The sequence below is a fragment of the Carcharodon carcharias genome, chromosome 1 (genome assembly GCF_017639515.1).
Source record: "Carcharodon carcharias isolate sCarCar2 chromosome 1, sCarCar2.pri, whole genome shotgun sequence".
Lineage (NCBI taxonomy): Eukaryota > Metazoa > Chordata > Chondrichthyes > Lamniformes > Lamnidae > Carcharodon > Carcharodon carcharias.
Window position 1 is genome coordinate 211,420,935 of NC_054467.1, and position 15,523 is coordinate 211,436,457.

Genomic DNA, 15,523 nt, shown 5'->3' on the forward strand with positions numbered 1-15,523 from the left:
AGTCCAGAACCAGGGGTCACAGCCTGAGGATACGGGGTAGACCATTTAGGACTGAGATGAGGAGAAATTTCTTCACCCAGAGAGTGGTGAGCCTGTGGAATTTGTTACCACAGAAAGTAGTTAAGACCAAAATATTGTGTGTTTTCAAGAAGGAGTTAGATATAGCTCTTGGGTCGAAAGGGATCAAAGGATATGGGGAGAAAGTGGGAGCAGGCTATTGAGTTGGATGATCAGCCATGATGATAATGAATGGTGGAGCAGGCTCGAAGGGCCACATGGCCAACTCCCGCTCCTAGTTTCTATGTTTCTATGTCTTCGGGAACGGGGGCGCTCACTGAGAATCCTGCCCTTGCTGCCGATGGCCCCCTCCCCCGCAATCCCCCATGCATCCTCCCTTCCGCCATCACTCACCTGTGGCCTGGGATGCAGTGACAGTCCTGGGCCTTGGGTAGGTGTTGTACTGGCAGCATTCACTAACTCCACAGTGGTGCTGCCATTCAGTAGAGCTGCAGGCCTCTAATTGGCAGTTCGCTCTTGATGGCGGGAACTTCTACTCCTGGGGTCCTTGATCCTGGGAAAGGCCTGCCTCTATCCAGTTAAGTGGTTGAATGGCACTTAGTATGGCAAATCTTCCATTAAAACGGGGCTTTTGCTGGCTTTCCAGCTGTTGGGCGAGCCCCCTGTCACCTCCATTAAATGCTGCCCAATAATTCCGATCGAGGTGCATGGATTCCCATTATATTGGGAGCCACTTTTCACAGAGCCACATCATTCACAAAATATTGAAATAACTGACTAATTAACGGGGCTGACTTTTCCTGACCATTGTGCCCAGTGAGTGCTCAGTCCCACAAAGAATTGGGGATGTTTGCTGATGTTCAAACAGTGTTTAGCACCATTCACAATTTCACAAAAAATGAAGCAGTCCATGGAAATGGTCACAAGTGCGCTGTTAAGTCCTTCAGCAGCATATTCCAAAAGGACACACTCTACCACTAGAAGGACAGGGGCAAGCAGATGCATGGGAACAGCACCACCTGAAGGTTTCTCTCCAAGTCACACGCCATCCTGAGTTGGAACCATATCGCTGTTCCTTCACTTTTGCTCACTGGAACTTTACCTCCCTAACAGCACAGTGGTTGTACCCACACCAAATTTTCTGCTTCCACATGCATGTTTCCTGTAATGGGGGTAAGGAGTTGGGGGAGGGTGGGGGGTGGGGTGGGGGGGGGGGGTGCGGTGCTGGCCCTACTTTATGAGAATTCTATGGCACATGAAGAGACATCCTGGTGACAAAGACCACTCCCACAGCAACATTGCAACACAACAACTCCCAAACCCCCACACTCCCAGCTCACAGGTTTCTGGGGCCTGCCTGCTTGCCTGGCCCTACCATCCCCAGATCCCACTTCAAGAACCAGCCATTCAGGTGCCCTCTCCTCACAGCTGCAGCCTCAATAATGGCCACCGCTAGGGGTGGCGCTGCTGAAGGTGCTGAGCTGCCAGCCCACTAATTGGTGCTCTCTACTCACATCCCATGAAAGGATTAAAAAAAGGGATCAAAGTATATCCCAAGTTAATGTCCGCCACCTGAATACAATTAAATTCTCAATTTCTGCATAGCTAAGACCCAGGACATCCCAAAGATTCTTTACAAACAATGCAGTACTTTTGAATTGTTGTCACTTTTGCAATATAGAAAATGCAGAAGGAGGATACAAGGCCAAAGTATCATGATATTAAAAATGTCCATTGATGAAGAAGAACTAAGAACTAAGACATGGAGCGTAAGATTATCGCTGTAGCTTGAACAGTTTTTGCAAATTGCAAAGCAGGTTAAATCAGGGGCTTCCAGAATCATTAAAAAAATTAAAACTGTCAACTGGCCACCTGGGAGGGGTTAGCTGTTCCGTTGCTTTTTTTTGTCTCCATAAACCTGGAAATGGCAAGTTAGAGCTGGCTTCCCAATGTGCTGGAATTTTTCCCAATTTAGCCTCCCACCCAAGCCTACTTCAAAGTGCTCATGCATGTTAAAATTCTATTTCTCTGATGCTGTCTGACCTGTTGAATAGTTCCAACACTTTGTTTTTTTATTTTTGTTTTCCAGCATCAGCCTTGTTCTTATTCACTTTGATATATATGTGCAAAATCTCTTCTCACAGACATTGCAATCTCGATTTCAGCCAACTGCATAAAAAAGAGGGAATTCTAAGAACCTCAGCAATTGTGCATTAGTAATTTTCTAAATATAAATGGTCGAATGAAACTTAATGACTGCAGTTCTTTAGGAATAGGAGGTGCCCTATTACATTGTTGTGGAGTTGCTCTTGATCTTGCAGTTGCTATATTAGGCTTGAACATTAATTTAAATAAGTTCATGAAGTTGAACTTGAAAAAGTACTTGAACGTGGGGAGCAGACACTGCCTTTATCCGAATGGAAACAAGCTCTAACTGTGAATGGTCTTTGGGCTTCTTCGGAGTGGTAGACTCCCCAAGAGTTCAAAAGGTTGTAGATCGCAATCATATTAATGACAGAGTTGATACTGTTTCATATATTAACAGAAAGGGATTCTACACTCTCAGCAAGCAGATTTGTGAACATAGGAAATGGAACCTGCATGTTATTTCTAGCTAAGCCCAACATTGCCATGAAGCCTTCATTATGAGGCAGTCCTACGTGCTAGCACTTTTTTTGTAGATCAGAAGCAAAGGAATGAATTGCTGCTTGGAGGTGAGAGGTACGTTTTACAGACTTGGCTGATAACTCTTGCTCAGATTCCTTGCCTATATTGAATTGTGAATTTCTTGAAAGTGCAACTTGTGTGCCTGAGGACATGGACAGGCGTTGGAACTGATTTAAGGCAGTTGATGTCTCTGAAAGCTACTCTTCTGGGAGGAACGAACTGTAGATTGGATCTCTAAATGCCTGAACATGCTGGTTCATAGCAGCATGAAGACTCATTTTGCCCTCAAAGCTTCCTGTAATATATCCATCTGTGCTTCACTTAAATTAGAAGCTCTATTTCATGCAGGTCTGACTCTCCAATGTTGTGATTGCCACCATTTCCCCTTTAAGAACATAGATGTAGGATCAGGAGTAGACCATATGTCCCCTCAAGCCTGCTCTGCTATTTAATATGATCATGCTTTAAGGTGCTGTGGGCCTTAAGCCTAGCTTACATCCAATTATCAGCAGCTGTCCAGCAGATGGCTGACAATGTAACTCTTTCGAGTACAAACGTGTTTTCCATCTGTTCCTATTCAGATGAAATTACATTGTTTCATAGTTTGCCATTGTGAGATTTGAACTCTTGATCTTGGGGTTATAAACCCAGTACCATAACCACTTGGCTATTTAGGCCAAGCTATGGCTGATAATGTATATGCAGATTACCTGACCATGGGAAATTTGCCAAATCGCAGGCAATTAAAAATCATGCTTCTTAATACTCTTTAAAGAAAATAACCTGACTTTCTCTAAGCTTGCTTGCATTAGCAGTATACCAGATTTGCCCTATCAGAGGCAAGATCAGTGGGCATATCTGCTGCACTTCTACCAATACAAGTGACTGTAGAGAAAGCCAGGTTCTTTTTTCAAAGAATGTGAAGAAGCATGATTTTCAATGCCTATCATTGAGGACTTGAAATAAACAAGCTGTGCAGAGAAAAAACAGGAAGTGGCATGTGAATGTACAATTGCAGTTGAAGAACTAGCATTAATACAGCTGTGATGTCAAGTAGGTTCCTTCTATGCTGTATTTTCTATGAACTGCATGATAAATGAGAATTACATGTATCTGTGCTATCTGTGGAAAGTTGACACAAAAAGATTTAGAGAGTTTTTCAAAATGTATTCTTGGGATGTGAGTGTCAGTGGCAAGGCCAGCATTTATTGCACCCATCCCTGCTTATCCTTGAGATGGTGGTGGTGAGCTGCCTTCCTGATCCTCTCAATTCCATGTGCTATGGGTATAACTAGAGTGCTGTTGGGGAGGAAGTTCCAGGATTTTGATTCTGCAACAATGAAGGAATTCATTTGCTTCAGGAAATCAAGGAATATGGGGATAAAAACAAAAAAACTGCGGATGCTGGAAATCCAAAACAAAAACAGAATTACCTGGAAAAACTCAGCAGGTCTGGCAGCATCGCCGTAGAAGAAAAGAGTTGACGTTTCGAGTCCTCATGACCCTTCGACAGAACTTGAGTTCGAGTCCAAGAAAGAGTTGAAATATAAGCTCGTTTAAGGTGTGTGGGTGTGGGGGGCGGAGAGATAGAGAGAGAGAGAGGTGGAGGGGGTGGGTGTGGTTGTAGGGACATACAAGCAGTGATAGAAGCAGATCATCAAAAGATGTCAACGACAATAGTACAATAGAACACATAGGTGTTAAAGTTAAAGTTGGTGATATTATCTAAACGAATGTGCTAATTAAGAATGGATGGTAGGGCACTCAAGGTATAGCTCTAGTGGGGTTTTTTTTATAATGGAAATAGGTGGGAAAAGGAAAATCTTTATAATTTATTGGAAAAAAAAGGAAGGGGGAAACAGAAAGGGGGTGGGAATGGGGGAGGGAGCTCACGACCTAAAGTTGTTGAATTCAATATTCAGTCCGGAAGGCTGTAAAGTCCCTAGTCGGAAGATGAAGTGTTGTTCCTCCAGTTTGTGTTGGGCTTCACTGGAACAATGCAGCAAGCCAAGGACAGACATGTGGGCAAGAGAGCAGGGTGGAGTGTTAATTTGGCAAGCGACAGGGAGGTTTGGGTCATTCTTGCGGACAGACCGCAGGTGTTCTGCAAAGCGGTCACCCAGTTTACGTTTGGTCTCTCCAATGTAGAGGAGACCACATTGGGAGCAATGAATGCAGTAGACTAAGTTGGGGGAAATGCAAGTGAAATGCTGCTTCACTTGAAAGGAGTGTTTGGGTCCTTGGACGGTGAGGAGAGAGGAAGTGAAGGGGCAGGTGTTGCATCTTTTGCGTGGGCATGGGGTGGTGCCATAGGAGGGGGTTGAGGAGTAGGGGGTGATGGAGGAGTGGACCAGGGTGTCCCGGCATTCCGTAGGGATCGCTCCCTCCGGGACACCCTGGTCCACTCTTTTGCGTGGGCATGGGGTGGTGCCATAGGAGGGTGTTGAGGAGTAGAGGGTGATGGAGGAGTGGACCAGGGTGTCCCGGCATTCTGTAGGGATCGCTCCCTCCGGGACACCCTGGTCCACTCCTCCATCACCCCCTACTCCTCAACCCCCTCCTATGGCACCACCCCATGCCCACGCAAAAGTTGCAACACCTGCCCCTTCATTTCCTCTCTCCTCACCGTCCAAGGACCCAAACACTCCTTTCAAGTGAAGCAGCATTTCACTTGCATTTCCCCCAACTTAGTCTACTGCATTCGTTGCTCCCAATGTGGTCTCCTCTACATTGGAGAGACCAAACGTAAACTGGGCGACCGCTTTGCAGAACTCCTGCGGTCTGTCCGCAAGAATGACCCAAACCTCCCTGTCGCTTGCCATTTTAACACTCCACCCTGCTCTCTTGCCCACATGTCTGTCCTTGGCTTGCTGCATTGTTCCAGTGAAGCTCAACGCAAACTGGAGGAACAACACTTCATCTTCCGACTAGGGACTTTACAGCCTTCCGGACTGAATATTGAATTCAACAACTTTAGGTCATGAGCTCCCTCCCCCATCCCCACCCCCTTTCTGTTTCCCCCTTCCTTTTTTTTCCAATAAATTATAAAGATTTTCCTTTTCCCACCTATTTCCATTATAAAAAAAACCCCCACTAGAGCTATACCTTGAGTGCCCTACCATCCATTCTTAATTAGCACATTCGTTTAGATAATATCACCAACTTTAACTTTAACATCTATGTGTTCTATTGTACTATTGTCGTTGACATCTTCTGATGATCTGCTTCTATCACTGCTTGTTTGTCCCTACAACCACACCCACCCCCTCCACCTCTCTCTCTCTCTATCTCTCAGCCCCCCACACACACACCTTAAACCAGCTTATATTTCAACTCTTTTTTGGACTCGAACTCAAGTTCTGTCGAAGGGTCATGAGGACTCGAAACGTCAACTCTTTTCTACTCCGGTGATGCTGCCAGACCTGCTGAGTTTTTCCAGGTAATTCTGTTTTTGTTAAGGAATATGGGGAGTGTGTGCAAAAGTGGACTAGAAACCAAAGATTTTTTTGTTTTTATTCATTCATGGGATGTTTGCATCACTGGCCAGGCCAGCAATTATTGCCTATCCCTAATTACCTTTGAGAAGGTGGTGTAGGTACACCCACTATGCCATTAGGGAGGGAGTACCAGGATTTTGACCCAGCAACAGTGAGGAACGCAATATATTTCCAAGTCAGAATGGTGAGTGGCTTGGATGGGAACTTCCAGGTGGTGGTTTGCCCATGTATTTGCTGCCCTTGTTCTTCTAGATGCCACTGGTCATGGGCTTGGAAAGTGCTGTCTAAGGAGCCTTGGTGAATTCCTGTAGTATATCTTCTAGATGGTACACACTGCTACTACTGTGTGTTGGTGGTGGAGGGATTGAATATTTCTGAAAGGGGTGCCAATCTGTGAATTGTGAAAGAACTGCTTTGTACTGGATGGTGTCAAGATTTTTGAGTATTGTTGGAACTAAGCTCATTCAGGCAAGTGGGGAGTATTCCATCACACTCCTGACTTGTGCCTTGTAGATGATGGACAGGCTTAGGGGAGTTAGGAGGTGAGTTACTCGCCGCAGCATTCCTAACTTCTGACCTGCTCTTGTAGCCATGATCATATTGAATGGTGGAACAGGTTTGAGAGCCTGTACGATCTACTCCTGCTCCTATTTCTTACGTTCTTACGAATGGATGAAGTATAAATCCAAGCTTCTCGCATAGATAGAGTGACTGGCAGTAAGCTACATAATTATCAATAGAACTTAGATGAACAGTGATATGGACTGAGTGCAGGCTTGGAGTTTGGTGAAAGCGGAGTGTTAAGTGCTGTGTAAGCAGGCTAAGTTCTTTCTTGCAGTTTAGACAGGGTAACCTCATGCCCAGCTGTCGGAGCTGAGTAGTTAATTAGCTAACTGTAGCCCCAGTTCAGTTTACTCTAAATTCAGGTTTCTTTAGTGCAGTCTTGGCAAATGGATTGCAGCTGACTAATTGAGTGAAGACCTGGAGTTTAGTGAGAGGGGGTGTTGAGTGAAGTGGGGAATGGAGATGTTTGTTTCCTTTTTCTATCTTTTACACGCCATAGAAATTGGTTCTTGCTCTACTACAGGGAAAGGAGCTAGCTGTTTGGTGAGTATCTGGTAAGTGGTTAAGTTCTATTCTATCCCTAAAGTTTAAAATAGTACACAAATTGGTGGTAAAGTTAATAAAATATATAAGAAAGCAACATAAATAAGTGATTAATATAATTAAGTAATTATTCAAAACTCATTAAGGATGGCAGGACAGGTGATGTATCAAGGCTGCAGCATGTGGAAGCTCCTGGATGACACTGTGATCCAGGGCAAACACGCCTGCAGTAAGTATTTGCGGCTTCAGGAACTTCAGCTCAGAGTCATTGAGTTGGAGGCTGAGTTGCAGACTCTATGACACATCAGGGAGGGGGACAGCTACCTGGATGCTTTATACCAGAAGGCAGTTACACCACTTAGGATAGGGTCTTCTAATTTGGTCAGTGGCCAGGGGCAGGATGGTGTGGCTGTGACTGAGGCAAGTAAGAGGACCCAGAGGGCAGGAGTGCACAACTGTCCAATAGGTTTGAGGTTCTCTCACCTTGTTTGGATGAGAGCACAGGCTGCAGGATGGATGAACAAATTGACCATGGCACCGTGGTACAATCTTATTGAATGGCAGAGCAGGCTTGAGGGGCTGAGTGGCCTACCCCTGCTCCTAATCTGTATGTTCATGCATTTGTAATTTGTATGGTACAGGAAGCCATCCAAGTGGGGGGAGCAAAAAGGAATGTAGTGGTAGTGGGAGACTGTATAGTGAGGGGGATTGACACTGTTCTCTGTAGTAAAGAGCGAGAGCCCAAGCGGCTTTGATGCCAGGCTGGTGCCAGGGTTCAGGACATCTGCTTAAGGCTGAAGAGGAAACTTGCAATGGGAGGGCGAGGATCCAATGGTTGTAGTCCATTTAGGTACCAATAAATAGGCAGGATGAGGAAGGAGGTTCTGCATAGTCAGTATGGAGCTAGGCACCACATTAGGAAGCTGAACCTCAAAGGTAATAGTTCCTGGATTATTACCAGAGCCACATTCAAATTGGCATAGGACAAATAAGATTAGAGAAATGAATACATAGCTCAACGACTGATGTGGCAGAAGTGGGTTCCGGTTCGTGGGGCATTGGCATCAGTATTGGGGAAAGGGGGATCTGTACCGTTGGGACAGTCTACACCTGAACCGTGCTGGGGCTGGTGTCCTCACGAGCCACATATTAAGGAATTAGGTTTTTAAACTGAATATTTGGGGTAAGGGATCAAGTTTGGGAAGATGTGGTAAACTAAAGAGTAGAGACAAGGCAAGAGGGAAAGGTATTAATGTGGGAAATGATAAACAGACTGTGACAGGAAGGGACAGAATATAATTCTAAGAGTAAATCAGCAGATAAGACTAGACTCTACAAAAATAATAAAAGGACAAAACTAAAGGCTCTGTGTCTAAATGCACATATAATTCAAAGAAAACAAATGAGCTGATAGCACAACTTGAAATAAATAAGTATGATCTGGTAGCTATTACAGAGACATGGCTACAAGATGATGTAGATTGGGACCTGAACATTGAAGGGTACGTGATATTTAGAAAAGACAGGAAGTTAGCAAAAGGTGGAGGGGTGGCTCTGTTAATTAATGACGGCATTAGCACATTAGAGAGGGATGACCTAATTCAGGAAACCAGGATGTAGAAGCGGTTTGGGTTGAGAATAGGAATGATAACGGTAAGAAGTCACTTGTGGGAGTGGTGTACAGGCCCCCGAGTTGTAACTACACAGTAGGACAGAGTATAAAAGAAGAGATAATGGGAGCTTGCCAGAAAGGTACAGAAATAAACATGGGGGATTTTAATCTGCAGATAGACTGGAAAAATCAGATGAGCAAAATGAGGAGTTTGTAGAATGTTTTCGGGATCTGTTTCTTAGAACAGCATGTTCTGGAGCCAACCAGACAGCAGGCTATACTAGACCTGGTATTGAGCGATGAGATAGAATTAATTGATAATTTCATAGTGAAGGCACCCCTAAGTAGCAACGAGGATGATATGATTGAATTTTACATTCATTTTGAGTGAGAAACAAGTGCACCCAAAACTAATGTTTTAAACTTAAATAAGGACAGTTATGAGGGCATGAAATCGGAGCTAGCTAAAGTGAAGTGGCAAATGAGGCTGAGGGATATAAGGTTCAGTGGCAGATATTTAAAGGGACATTTCAGCATACACAGAAGATATATTCCAATGAGAAAAAAAAATTCCAAGGAGGCGGGGCGGGGGCACCATCCATGGTTAACTAAAAAAGTTAAAGGCAGTATCAAATTTAAAGAAAAAGCACATAATTATGCAAAGACAGGTGACAGGTCAGAAAACTGGTAGGAATATAAAAAGCAGCAAAGAAGAACAAAAAGATTAATAAGGAGGGAAAAATTAGGGTAAGAGAAAAAGCTAGCAAATAATATAAAGGCAGATAATAAGATTTTCTACAGATATTTAAATAAGAGAAGAGTTAAAGTGAGCGTTGGTCCTACAGAAAGTACGTCTGGGGAATTGATAATGGAAAATAGGGAATGCATTAAACAGGTATTTTGTTTCGATGTTCACTATAGAGCACTCAGGTAATGTCCCAGAAATTGCTTTAAATCAGGAAATAGAAGGGATAGAAGAGCTTGAGAAAATTACAATCATCAAAGAAGTGATATTGAGCAAATTGTTGGGGCTGCGGGCTGACAAATCCCTAAATCCGAATGGACTTCTTCCTGAAGTCTTGAAGGAAGTGGCTAGTGAGATAGTGAATGCATTGGTTTTAATTTTTCAAAGTTCCTTAGATTCGGGAAGGTTCCATTCGATTGGAAAGTAGCAAATGTAACTCCTTTATTCAAAAAGGGAGGGAGACAGAAAGCAGGAAGCTACAAGGTAGTTGGTTTAACATCTGTCATTGGGAAAATGTCAGAAACTGCTATTAAAGATGTTATAGCAGGATACTTAGAAAAATTCAAGGCAATCAGGCAGAGTCAACATGGTTTTGTAAAAGAGAAATAATGTTTAACCAATTTATTGTTTGAAAGAGTCACATGTGCTGTGGATTAAGGGGAATGGTGGATGTACTATACTTAGATTTCCAGAAAGCATTTGATTAAGTGCCATATCAAAGGCTATTGCAGAAAATAAAAACTCATGGTGTAGGGGATAACATATTGGCATGGATAGAAGATTGGCTAGCCAACAGGAAGCTGAGAGTTGGCATAAATAGGTATTTTTCTGGTTAGCAGGATGTGATGAGTGGTGTGCTGCAGGGATCAGTGCTGGGGCCTCAATTTTTACAATTTATATAAATGACTTGGATGAAGGGATTGAGGGAATCGTTGCTAAATTTGCTGATGACACAAAGATAAGTAGGAAAGTAAATTTTGAAGAGAACGTAAGAAGGATACAAAGTGACATAGATGGGTTAAATGTATAAGCAAAGATCTGGCAAATGGAGTAAGATGTGGGCAAATGGGAAATCATTCATTTGGCAGGAAGGATAAAAAAAGAAGCATATTATCTAAATGGTGAGAGATTGCAGAGCTCTGTGATGCGTAGGGACCTGGATGTCATAGTGCATGAATCACAAAAGGTTAGCATGCAGGTAATTAGGGATGGAATTGATTACAAAAATAGAGAGGTTATGCTTTATTTGTGCAGGGAATTGGTGAGACCACACCTGGAGTATTGTGTACAGTACTGGTCTCCTTATTTAAAGAAAGATGTAAATGTGTTAGAAGCAGTTCAGAGATGGTTTACTAGACTAATACCAGGAATGGGCAGGTTGTCTTATGAGGAAAGGCTGTACAGGTTATGCTTGTATCCACTGGAATTTAGAAGAGTAAGAGGCAACTTAATTGAAACTTTCAAGATCCTGAGTGGTCTTGATAGGTGGAGGTGGAGAGGATGTTTCCTCTTGTGGGAGAACCTAGAGCAAGGAGTCACTGTTTAAAAATAAGCAGTCACTAATTTAAGACAGAGACAAGGAGAACTTTTTTTCTCTCAGAGGGTTGTGAGTCTTTGGAAGTTTCTTCTTCAAAAGGCAGTGGAAGCATAGTCTTTGGGCTAAATTTTGCCGATGCACAAAATGACGTGGGATGACATCGGGGGAGCCCCTGATGTCATCCCCCCCATTTAAATTTTCCCCACCGATCTGTCAATGGCCAATTGAGGCCAATTACAGGGTCATTGAAACAATTAAAGGACCTGCCCATCCAACCTTAAGGTTGGCGGGCAGGCCAGGAGCCCTGGCGGGAAGTAGAAAAAACATGAAACCTCATCCCCCAGTGGGATGAAGTTTCATGTAGGGTTTAAAAAAGTGTAATAAAGGGAGATGTGCGCACAGGAAGTGCATAGTGCATAATTCACTGCCCGCTTAAAATGGCGGTGGGGCCCGCTTCTCCGGTGGGGATCGGTTCCCCGCCGGCAGGAGATTGGGTCGGGCCCATCCGCCCGGTAGGCAGAAAAATCTGCCCTTTGAATATTTCTAAGGCAGAGCTTGATAGATTCTTGATTAACAAGGGGGTGAAATGTTATTGGGGGCAGGCAGGAATGTGAGGTTGAGGTTACGTTCCGATCAGCCATGATCTAATGGCAGAGCAGGCTCGAGGGGCCGAGTGGCCTACTCCTGCTCCTAATTCGCATGTTTGTATGTAATGGTCAGTTATTTGGTTGTGCACTGCGCCAGACAATATTAAAGCTTTAGGAGATGTTCAGTATTGATAAATCAGTCATCAACCTGACCAAGTGTAGATTTCCAGGGGCAAGGAGATCACCTGTAGAATATTCTTCTCAAAAGCAATACAGTGACTGTGCAAAGCAATTTAATTTGAAATGGTGCATTTCTCATATCAAAGTGCTTCATAACTAATTAACAAATGCATCAATGAGCTACACACATGTCCCATAAACAGTAATGAGGTAAGATCAAATAGGATCTGGTCTGTCCATCTGCACAGTTCGATGAGGCTGGAGTTTAATGTTTCATCAGGAAGATGCACTTCATTTAATTTAATAACACCCTCAGTGTCACATTAAATCATCAGATTAGCTTATGGGTTCAAGCCCTGCCATATCCCGCAGCTTGAACCCATTACCTTCTGACTGAGAGGTAGGAATGCCACCATCACTATCATTTGAGCCAAACTATCACTTGATGATGGGTCATAGAGTTCTTACAATATAACCTGAAACTTTTGATGTGCACATGAATTAATCAGAAGAATAATGAGAATTATGTTTGTTAAGAAATTGGTTGAATTCAAGCAAATTTCCAAAAATAAACTAAGAGAATTGCAGAAGAGGTTGAAGAAATGGTAGAAAATAGGGGATAACATCAATTTTACTGAAATAATTTCACTGCATCATTGCAACAAGAGCCTGTTATGCAGTAACTCTCAAAATGCATGCCCTGCTTTCTGTACTGGTTAACAGGTTAAATATTTTCAGGGTATTTCAGAAAGTACGCCTCAGAATGCTAATGGATCATTCAACTATTAAATCACCAAACTGGAAGAGGTTCTTTGTTCACTTTATTGAAAGCATTACATTGGCTTTGTTAGCACTATTAGCCTGACTCAGTTGGCTGCACTCCTGTCTCTGATTCATATCCCATTTCAGAGTCTTGAGCACATAATCCAGGCTGATGGCTCAAAATCCTGGAGCTCTGTTCCTAACAGCACTGTGGGTGTACCTATACCACATGGACTGCAGTGGTTCAAGCAGGCAGCTCACCACCAGCTTCTCAAGGGCAACTGGGGATGGACAATAATTGCTGGTCCAGTAAGCAAAGCCCACATGCTGTGAATGAATGAAAAAAGAAGACATGATGTTAATTTGAAGCTTTATTTGTTTTGTCAGGTGGGTGCAAAAAAACCTTTGACACTACTTTGAAAAAAGACAGGGGAGTTCACCCCAGTGCCTTGCCTACTATTTATCCCTCCACCAAAACTGTTTCATTTGCAAATAAACTCTATTTCAATTTGTAGAATCTTGCTATGTGCTTTTCCTATATTACAACAGTGACTTAAGTTCAGAAAGTACTTCCTTGCTTGTAAAGCACTTTGAGATGCCTTGGCATCATATAAGGTGCTATACAAGTGAAAGGTTTCTCTTTTCTTGCAAAGAGATTGGTAGGTTTTATGTTGCATGCTGTTACACCGTAAAGTTGGTATCATTGGTATTACAGAAGTTATAAACCGAGCTCAGGCAACATTGAGGACATGATCGAGTTGGCTTATGGTGCTCCCTCCCCTCACTTCTGTCAGAACTTTGATGCTCTCAGCAGTCTTTGGATCGTGTGCGTTCAGCAGATGGAAAACAATTGGATCACAACTCCTTTTTTTCAATTTATTTTTTCACAGATGTGGGCTTCACTGACTAGGCCAAGATTAATTGCTCATGCCCCCATTGCCCTTGAGAAGGTGGTGGTGAGCTGTTGCCTTAAACTACTGCAGTCCCTGTGGTGTAAGTAGGGAGTTCCAGGATTATGACCCAGTGACGGAGAAGTAACGTAGATATATTTCCAAGTCAGGAAGATATGCACCTTGGAGGTGAACTTGATGTAGTGGTGGTGTTCCCATTCATCTGCTGCCCTTGTCCTTCTAGGTGGTAAATGTAATGGGTTTGGAAGGTGCTGTCGCAGGAGCCATGGTGATTCCTGCAGTGCATCTTGTAGATGGTACACACTGCTGCTACTGTATGTCTGTGGTGGAGGGAATGAATTTTGAAGGTGGTGGATGGGATGCCAGTCAAGCGGGCTGGTTTGTCCTGGATAGTGTCGAGCTTTTTGAGTGTTGTGGGAGCTGCACTCATCCAGACAAGTAGGGAGTATTCCATCACACTCCTGACTTGTGCCTTGCAGATGATGGATAGGCTTTAGGGAGTCAGGAGGTGAGTTATTCACCACAGAATTCCCAGCCTCTGACCTCTTATAGCCACAATATTTTTATGGCTGGTCCAGTTTAGTTTCTGGTCATTGGTAACCCCCCAGTATGTTGATAGTGGGGGAATTCAGCGATGGTAATGTCATTGAATGACATGGGGTGATTAGAATCTCTTTTGTTGGAGATGGTCTGGCACTTGTGTGGCACGAATGTCACTTGTCACTTTATCAGCCCAAGCCTGAATGTTGTCCAGGTCTTGCTGCATATGGACACTGTCTACTTCATCTGAGGAGTCACGAATGGTGCTGAACATTACACAATCATCAGTGAACATCGTCACTTCTAACCAATGTTGAGGGAAGGTCATTGACGAAGCAGCTAAAGATGGTTGGGCCTAGGATACTACTCTGAGGAACTCCTGCAGTGATGTCTTGCCTGGGGCTGTAGTGATTGACCTCAGATACTGAAGCAGTCTTTGAGTCCATATGCAGTAAGACCTGGACAATGTTTAAACTTAGACTGATAAATGACATGTAACTTTCACATCACACAATGTCTAAGCTTAGACTGATAAATGACATGTAACTTTCACATCACACAACTTTCAGGCAGTGACAGGCCCCTGAGAGAATTGAACTATCGGCCTTTGACATTCAATGGTATTACTGTCACTAAATCCCCCACTATCAACATCCCGGTGGTTACTGTTAACCAGAAACTGAACTGGACCAGCCATATAAATACTGTGGCTATAAGAGCAGATCAGAGGCTAAGAATTCTGTGGCAAGTAACTCATTCTTGACTCTCCAAAGACGGTCCACCAGCTACAAGGCACAAGTCAGAAGTGTGATGGAATAATTCCCACATGTCCAGATGAGTGCAGCTCCCACAACACTCAAGAAGCTTGACACCATCCCAGAGAAAGCAGCCCACTTGAGTGACACCACGTCCAATGCCTTAAACATTCACTCCCTCCACCATTGATGCTTAGCACCAGCAGTGTCTACCACTGATAAGGTACCCTGCAGCAATTTGCCAAGGCTCCTTCGATAGTACATTTCATTCGATATAAGACCCAGAAGCATGTTATTTGGCCTAAGCATTCCATACCACTTTTATGCTCCAGTCGAGACTCCTCTCATCTTTCCTAATTTAAATCTACCATTGTAGCCTTTTATTCCATTTTTCCTCACATGCTTGTCTCGCTTCCCCTTAAATACATCTATTCACTTCAACCACTCTCTATGGTAGTGAGTTCCGATACTCACAATGCTCACAATGGAAGAATTTTCTTCCGACTTAACAATTGGCTATTTATTGGTGACCATCTTATATTGATACTCCAAACCCTCTACTGCCTGGAGGAATAAAGATAGCAGATGCCTAGGAACACCACCAG

The 15,523-nt window shown here is 43.5% G+C and overlaps 1 protein-coding gene across 1 annotated transcript in view; it reads left to right on the forward strand.

The window, feature by feature from the left end:
* Positions 1-15,523, forward strand: part of LOC121275808 (A disintegrin and metalloproteinase with thrombospondin motifs 12-like) — a 689,364-nt gene that overhangs the window by 211,025 nt on the left and 462,816 nt on the right. The window contains exon 5 of the mRNA XM_041183446.1: positions 2,482-2,507. Within this exon, the coding sequence (XP_041039380.1) occupies positions 2,482-2,507 (26 nt within the window). The remainder of the gene's footprint in view (positions 1-2,481; positions 2,508-15,523) is intronic.